Source organism: Electrophorus electricus, chromosome 6, assembly GCF_013358815.1.
Source record: "Electrophorus electricus isolate fEleEle1 chromosome 6, fEleEle1.pri, whole genome shotgun sequence".
NCBI lineage: Eukaryota > Metazoa > Chordata > Actinopteri > Gymnotiformes > Gymnotidae > Electrophorus > Electrophorus electricus.
The window spans coordinates 19,955,622-19,964,533 of NC_049540.1; the positions used below are offsets into that span (position 1 = coordinate 19,955,622).

At 44.5% G+C, this 8,912-nt stretch overlaps 1 protein-coding gene across 1 annotated transcript in view; it reads left to right on the plus strand.

Annotated features, from left to right (window-relative positions):
• Nucleotides 1-8,912, plus strand: part of LOC113571311 (collagen alpha-1(XXIII) chain) — a 63,406-nt gene that overhangs the window by 41,687 nt on the left and 12,807 nt on the right. Inside the window, exons 4-11 of the mRNA XM_027000176.2 lie at nt 2,556-2,563; nt 3,499-3,525; nt 5,216-5,242; nt 5,537-5,563; nt 6,078-6,104; nt 6,341-6,367; nt 7,361-7,420; nt 8,533-8,649. Coding sequence (XP_026855977.2) covers nt 2,556-2,563; nt 3,499-3,525; nt 5,216-5,242; nt 5,537-5,563; nt 6,078-6,104; nt 6,341-6,367; nt 7,361-7,420; nt 8,533-8,649 — 320 coding nt within the window. The remainder of the gene's footprint in view (nt 1-2,555; nt 2,564-3,498; nt 3,526-5,215; nt 5,243-5,536; nt 5,564-6,077; nt 6,105-6,340; nt 6,368-7,360; nt 7,421-8,532; nt 8,650-8,912) is intronic.

Consider the following 8,912-nt stretch of genomic DNA (forward strand, 5'->3'; position numbering starts at 1 on the left):
TCTCGCCCAGCAAAGAATTAATTTATTCTACTTGCAGTGGCATAGGTTTCATTTCAACTTTGGGGGTACACCACCCAACCTAACACATTATGTGCATAGGGTACCCCCCTCTGTACCCCCCAAAATTACGCCTGTCTACTTGACAAATTATGATGACATACCATTTCACTGCGAGTTATACTGTGTATGACTATGTATGTGACAAATAAACCAAACTTGAAACTTGAAACATTACATAGATTTTTTTTTTCATAGAGACTTATTGTCTGATCATGTAATCTGAGTACTCTCCAAATTATTCTGGAAGCTATTGCAGTGGTGTTTGGCCTGAGTGGGCATCAAAGTCCCCTGTCTGGGGATCATGATGGTGTTGGCATTTTACTCATTATGAAGAATAGCTTCTTGATAGTGAAATTAGAAACTTGTAAACACTTCAGATTATGATGATTTGCTGCTGTGAGAATAGTGGTGTTTTCCACTCACTCATTTCCTGTTAGTTAGCATCATTAGCAGCAAGAGAGTTTGATGCAGTTGACCAGAATTACATATATTTTTCTGAGCATTACTTTCCTTAGTCCTCTAAGTGATAAAGATTTACTTACTCCATTTGTTATGTAAAGTCTATCACTTAAACAGTTCAGCACAATATACAAGTTGTGTTTACATAGTTATCTAGGTAAAATGACCTGACCAGCAGAAATGTTGATCATTCTATGTTCAACTTCACCCCCTGCTCATGCAATAACTCTTTCACTTCTGGAAAAGCACAATACAAGCACCTGGCGATGCATGGCACTTACTGGGCTTTCCTTCGCCAAACAGATGGAGATGGGAGTAGAGTAATGGGCATTGAGGAGTGCCTCATAAAGTTACTGACAGGAGGCCAGTGTAAACAAAAAACAAGATTCTGTGCCAGCATGCAGTTTTTCTGACAGGTTTTCTCCTAATACCCATGTGCGCTTGCCATTGCTAAAATAAGATTTTTTATTATTATGTTTTACATATTTCACAGCTTATTTCAGTTAGTAAGAAAATGTGGTTAATCACCTAATGTGCAAAGACTTCATCATTGATGTAAGATTCCCAAGCTGTCTGTGCACACCTGTGTAGTGGGGTCCCGGTTTTATGCCTCCATTATGCTTGTGTTCATCAGATCATACATCAGATCATTCTAACACTGCTGCTCTCTGCCCGTCTGTAGCTCTTCCTTCCATCAGACTCAAAATACACCATAGTTCTCTCTACCTGGAGAATGCAGATGCAGGACACATGGCACTTGCTTTAGTGCATGTATTAGAGAGCTGTATGGCATCATCATCAGAGAAGACAGAGTCACAAAGGCACAGCAGAGGAGAAGAAGCACAAGAATTGGGCCTTTGTTCTCTGTGTGATGACTTTGGCCTGTGGTGATGATGGGACAGCCAACAGACTCCAAAACATACAGCCTGCTCTCCATTAAAAGCTCTCCCTCAGTGACTCAGGGTCAGGGTGACCTGAACTGACACAGCAGGATCCTGCTTGTCTTTCACTCTGCCTCTGTCTCTCTCTATCTCTCTCTTTCTCTCTTTGTCTGTGTTCCTCTCTCGCCCAATTACTCCCTCCTTCTCTACCATGACAGTGATGGGTCAAGACCCCCCCTCAAGAAAACAGCCCCTTATCAGTGGGGTCATTTGTAGGAGTTCTTGTTTGTTTATGTTGTTCTCTGACCCTGTCCAAGGCAGCCAAGGACCCTCATGGCCCTCTGACTGCACCTCTAGCCCCATTTACCACAACAATCCCCTCCTACTTCATATCTGAAGGAGTCAGTGCACTGCTGATGGCTGTGTGATGCATTACATTTGCTGTAATAGACAGGAGTGTAGGAAACTGTAATGAGAAGTAATGATCTACACATGTAACCAAAAATCTACATCCTCTTTTGACACTTACAGTATTGTAAACCTATTAAAGTCATGCTTCCATACTACTTGATGCATATTCCATTGATAGTGGCTTTGCAACAAAAAGCTCATCATTATATCAGAGCTAATCATAATAGGCTTGTGGAGAACCTCATAGATGGTGAATCTTTTTTACAAGAGACTGCTCTTTTGCCCACCTAGATTGTTTCCACACTGCTTGAATGCTTCGCATTTTCTTGGTGACTGTGTTCAATTCGACGGATGCCTGTGATGTGAAGGAATCTTCCTCAAAATGTTCCTTGAATCCACTGCTGCTCTCAGCCCTTTTCGCAGCACATATCTGCTCCCACAGGCAGGCTGAGATACTGGAATCAGAGCAGCCTTGCTGGAGTTTAGCTTAGGACAGTGTCATTCTTCTAAAGAATTTGTAGTAACACGGAATTCCTGTCAAGATCTCTTGAGCTCCTCAGTGCACTGAACTGATGCATGTGTTGCTCCCAGTGTCATTTCTCATTGCTGGATGCATCTGCTAGCCAGTCTTGGTCCATATCATAGGGTATATCATCATATCATTGAGCTGTTTTTGAGAGCGGTTTCTGAGGACTCGTTCATCGATAGTTGACATTGGATTGTTTGCTTGTGTTTGTGTTTCAGGAACTCCAGTAAGTACTCGTGCTCTCTGTGGGAGGGTAATACAGAACAAATGTGCATGAGCATAGCCGTGGGCAGCTGTGGTGTGACCCAGCTCCAATCCCCATCACAGTACTCAATAGTACATGCACTTGGCTACGGGCAAGGTAAGATAAGTGGGGCTGGCATCTCGAGGATTGTTTCAGAAAGCTGTGTATCTGTTTCTACCAGTGCTCTACATCACTGGTTAATATTCACATAGGCTTGGCCTGGGCTCAGTGTCAGGGTTCCACTGCTAAGAGATCCAGCTGCCTGCACTCACATAAACATACACAAAGCTCCACTTTATTAGAAGCCACAACCTCGCACCCAAACTCAATGGACACTTTCTTAGGTCCACCTGCATTGTCCCTACACTCACTGGCTGACCGTCATTTTGTCTCTACCCATCACTAGGCAGTTTAAACTACAGGACCACTGACTCTTACACGGTGAAGCATTCTGTGGCGGTGATACTGACAGATTCATTGTAGTGTGTGTTGTGCTCAAATAAGCTTATTAGGCACAGTAGGGATGCTGGAGTTTTTACAGATGTCAGTGCTGAACTGAGAGCAATCTGTCACCCAAAAACATGCAGCAGCTTTGTGGTCAGACGCTGACCAACGATGAAGTTTGACAATGAATCATACAGCGTTCTCTAACTGTACATCAACAATGTGTTTCTCATGAATAAATACTATAAAGATGGTAAAGATGGTTAGTCTATACGTCACATTCGATATCTTCTTTGGGTTGATTTTGTTCACCACACATAAGTTACAGACCTACAGACATGGATTATTCTTACAACAGGATGGCAGAGTTGTAAAGCTGTATCCCACACATTTTTTATTTTTATTTACTAAAGATGATGCATTGTCTACTTAATCCTAATCCATATTTGTTTTATTCTCATTATTCCTAATAGGGCACTCCAGGACGGGATGGCTACCCGGTAAATATGCCTCTAATTAAATGCTCTGACCTACTGCTTCCAGTCAGCTCTGTGCCATTGATATTAATCGACCTCGACCATGAGAGTATCTCAGTAAGAGGCGTTAATCGGGATTCAGTTTTAGGTATCATAGAGCACCACCTTCTGGACATCATTGGGATTTTTGACTATTTTAATACCTTAAAGATCCTTTTTTTTACGTTTGTAATCTGAGAGGATATTTTGCAACTAATATAAATTATTGATTAACTGCATTGAAACAAATTTGAAAGGTATGCAGTTACAAGTTTGAGATGTGAGCGTCAGGACCTACCAGTGGGTCCTGGGACATTTAGGTGGCTTTAACAGATGATTAAACAATTGTTTAATCTGTAGTGACCAGAAAAGTGTATTAACTGGATATTTTCTGGGTTTGCTGGTTCATGGCTTGATGATGGTATCATCATTGGTGAGTGGGAATTGCCTTAATGACTAAAGTTGGGGAAAAAACAATCTGTGGTTACAGAAATCAAGAATCAGATCCATGCTTGTAAGAACATGATTAGATCCACGTTCGGCAGCCACTGCACAAAACTGCCCTGTCTAAGCCCAAAAGCCTGATGCTTTGGATTCAGCTGCCTCTCAGGCAGGCTAGCGCACTGCTCCAGATGCATCTGGCTGCACGTCTGAGCAGCCCTTGCGCTGTAGTAACACTGACATGGAAACCACAGCTGTGTAAAGTCTGTCCAAGCATGACAGCGGTGTGGGTCCAGAGTGCACCATACCAGGCCTGCCACCACATGATACACTGCTGGATGTCGAGCCCCCTCTCTGAGTTGCCACAGAACAAGCTATCCACTCAGCCTGACCCACACATATTCTCCTCACTCCTTCTCCATATAAATATAATTGTGCCTGTTAGTAACTCTTTTTAGTAAACATTGCCAGCACAGTAGATCACTCTTTAGAGTATTCCTTCCACTAAATTCAACCTGCATGCAGTAATTCCTTTAGACCCCTCTGTTCCCTTAAATAGCTGTAGATATCAGTTTACAGCAGACAAGTTAATTTGCTGACTCATAACAGCCCAAGGTGTCTCACTCACTACGACTAACTGAATGGTGTTTCAGCACCGCCTATGGAGTGGACAGCAACTTCTCTGCCCTGCATTATATGCATGATTCAGTCAAAAATGATGTATGTGGCTTTTTGCAACAGTGCTCTGTTGTTTTGGTGTATCTTATTTATGCTGTGTATCAGTTTGTAGAATCACTGCTTGCCGTCGAGTTAGACACCATGTTTGGCTCCTAAAATTCCCCCAACGTCCCCCTCCCTCCTTGGCCTTGTACGTTTCCTCACTCTTGATCATTGTCCTCCAGCCCACTTTAAATAAAGCATTGCTCTCCTGCTCTCTTGCTGTACTGTTAAATCAAATGTGACACTGACATTACCGTATCTCTTTCAAGGAACTTCCTCACCTCATTGCTTTCAGAGGAAAGAAGCAGCAGCATCTTGCCAATCGTGTCAAATAGGATTTTTAAACGGCAGCTTGAGATCCAAATTTCTGTTCAAGTTCCACAGCCATGTGTTGTTACTCATGCATTTGATCTTCTGAACACATCTGATCTTCTGATGGATCTCCCTCTCTCCCTCTATGTCTCTCTCTCTCCTTCTGTCTCTTTCACTCTTTCTCCCTGTCTTTCACTCTCAGGGTCCTCTGGGTATGGATGGTAAGCCTGTAAGTACTCCCATCTGTGACACAGCTTTAACCTACACCACCATATAACAGCAGTGAACAGTAAAGGCCAGACATTCGATAGTCTTGGGGTGATTTTTTCCCCCCTCCGTTGACCGATCTATCTGACTTCAGCCGTACATCATTTTCTAAGGTTGTAGCCAGGCAGGATTATCTCGTCAGAGTAGACAAGATTCAGATTTCTGTTTTTGTATGAATGCAGATGCTAGGTTTGGGCATGCATTTCACTTGAGGGCTTAGATACACACCCATTAATGTTATTTGTTGTGTTCGCAGGGTCCTTCTGGTCAAAAAGGCAGCCAGGTACGTGCTCCCTTCCTTAGCAGACTGAACCTGCCGTTTTGTGTCACGAGTGCCATATATCTGAAACCGCATGGCTCACCCTCTGAAACCTCTCCCGTTGTACCATTTTATGTTTGATCTATAACAACCTCTCCTCCCTGTGGCCAGTGAGTTATAACCAGGAGTCATTACACACTAGTCACTTCCCATACGCTACACAAGCCTAATCTCAGAAAAACACATTCAGAATCAGAAGCCATACGGTGGAGTTTTAGTTTAAAATCAGGTCAGAATGGATACCCATGCCACAGCTAGAGGTTAAAGCGCCAGAGTTAATTTGTTTACAATAGTCAAACTGTAGTCGAGATTTAATGCAGTCATTAAATGACCAATTCGTAATGAGGAAGTGAGGTTATGTATGTTTCAGGGCATTCAAAATCACGTATCTTGATGAACAGGAATAGGTGTTTCACCATTGACTATTGCAATAAGGTCTTTTTATCTGCTAATTCACATCTGTCTCTTCTTCTGCCAGGGAATGCCAGGGCCAAAAGGAGATAAGGTATATACCACAGACTGCAGACTGCATTCCACCATGAGATTTGCACAGTTGCCTACACCACTGAGGGATATCGGTGAGGGCTGCAGCCTAATGTGAGGCAGCCTCGAGATGTGCCGGTGCCTACCCAGGCTCCGGTGGCCTTGGCCACTGGGCTGTGTGGTGCTGCGTCCTGCTTGTGCCCCATACAGTCGCATGCAGAAAGGTCAGCTGACTGTTTTTCTCTTCCCTCTCTGCAGGGCGACCAGGGAGACGTGGGGCCCAGGGTGAGTTAGCTGAGAAACGTCAAACTCTAAACTGACGCCGTGCAGCAGCGGCAGAGTAAACGCATATGGCAGCACACCGCCATGACTAAGGGTCAGGGAAGGAATGGTCAGTTCCTCTCCTGCTCCTGCGATCGACTGATACCTTCCCTATGCAGCTTGTCTGTTAGACTGCCCTGTTTTCCATCGCAGATATGATAAAGGGCCTTGAATCTGGAATGTGTGCTTAAGGTTTGTACATTGTATTTCCATCTGCCACATCCATCATCTTAAGATTAGTGGCTGAAGCTAATCCTCTTCCACCTTCCACAAAATCAGTCCCAGTAGAAACAAGGAAAGAGTGCTTCCTTCCAGATAGCAGGGCCTGATTTGTATCACAGGTGGATAGGTAGCCTGTGACCTGCTTTGGGTCATTACACAGGTCACAGGAAGCAGCTCAATATCTCACAATGTAGGTCTTATATACCAGCTAACTATCTAGAGTACATACTATTGTATGCTCTACCCCAAAAAGGCAATGTGCTCTCTTCATTCTTTTTAAATTCTGTGTGGTTGCTATTAGAGGCATTTCATCCTGGTTATTGCAGTGTAAAAATGTTAGAGCACCAGAAGCCACCATCATTATGAGAAGGTGAACTTCTCTTGGGCAAATGTTACCTTTCTTTATGGATCCCTTGCCATCCATCCAAACCACAAATCTAAATAGAAACCTCATGGCCTAATCTGCTCCACTGGAAGGTAATCACATCCAGAAGTCCACGGCATCTGAAGCGCAATAGCAATACTGTCTGTAAGATCCTCCGCACTGATTCGCTTGTTGGAAAATAAGTCAGTGTGAATAAAATTTGCACAAGTCAAAGCATCCGTTACTCATGTGCATTCTAACAGTGTCCTCTGTCCACATCTCTCACGCCATCTCTGTATCTTCTGTTCTGTCTCTCTGTCTCCCCCATGTGTCCTTCTATCCCTCTGTCATGTTATGTCACCCCCTCCCAGGGCCTCCCAGCATACGCTGCCTCTGCAGGCCTGCTCAGTAATCAGATTCTCACAGTCAAGGTTTGTCCCACTTTGCTCAGCATCCCTCTACACCTATGGCATTCTCCTCAGCTATCTTAGGACTCGTTCCATGGTGACCACATTTCATCCTGCCTCTCCGCTGCCTTGCTTTCACCTTTTCCTTTAATTTTGCACACTGAGGTGGAGATGAGGAGGAGGACCTGCATACTTCTTCCCTAACCCTCATTTCTTTGCCTTCTGTGCAAAACCGTTCACCGTTATCACGGTTTCTCTCTTGCTGTTCTTGTGCACACCCCTGCTGTGCGACTCCGCCTACCCTGCTGCCCCCTGCTGACAGATGGTCTTCCTACGCTTTGAGTGTGGCTTCCTCTCAGCCGCAGGTGAGCGCCACGCCTCCCACAGGCGCTTCCTAAAGGTAGAGCAGAAGGCTCGCACGTGACTTGCTATCTTCTCACCACCTCTCCTCTCGTTTCATTGCTCTTTCTCACTTCATTTCTTTGCTTCCTTCATTCTTCTTACTCCGCTGGCACTTTGGGCTGTTAACATGCTTGTCTTCTTTGAATTAAAAATAAAATGTAAGAGAAACTGAGTGAGAGATAGGCAGAGAGAGAATACTTTTTACTACTTAACATAGACAAATCATTTGTTTATGGACATTAAGAGAAGGACACATGCCACCCAAACCATGGCTAATAAGTGATACGCAATAGCTTTTCTTCATCTTGGTAGTGTAATAGGCTAAAATGGGGTTGTTTTTGCATGAAACCACAGAGTTAAACACTCACCCTGTAGATGAGTGTGCAGGTTGCCAGCAGCCTCTATCTCTCCATGGGGCTTTGGCTTTGGCTGCCTGGGGAAAGGTGCCCCCCCGCCCCCGCCCCCGCCAACCAACAAGCTATATAAAACCAGCCAATTCTTTGAAACCGGCCACGGCTGCAAAACCTCTCTGCTGGATTATGTTCAGATTATCACAAAAATTAAATAAATACATTGTGAAATAACACAAAACATGAATAATTTGTGGCTGATGAGAAATAAGTATTTGAGGGACATCAAGGTGCAAAAAGATCATAGGTGATCCTAACACATTTGATAAGTGTTATTTTACCTTCCACCTAGACAGCTCTCTCTCTCTCTCTCTCTCTCTGTAGGGTGACCAGGGTCAGGCAGGGCCTCCAGGCCCCCCAGGGCCCCCAGGAGCACCTGGCCCCGGAGGGCCTTCAGGAAACACGGGCAGGGATGGGCCCCAGGGCCAAGCAGGAGAGCCGGTGAGAGAGCGAACACTCACACCCATGCACACATTTGCTTTGCTGTCTGTGATGAGCTCCCACACAGCACAGCCTGGATGAGTCAGACACATGTGGAGGCAGCCCTCTTATCCACCAGGTGGTCTTTTTCAAACAGTGATGCTATACACAGCAGTGAGCCCAGTGTGTAATGATAGACTCAAATGTATTTCAGTCAAACATCATCTTTCTGCACAGGTGATTTCAGAAGTGATTCTGTTGCTTTTTTTCCCCTTAAGATGAAC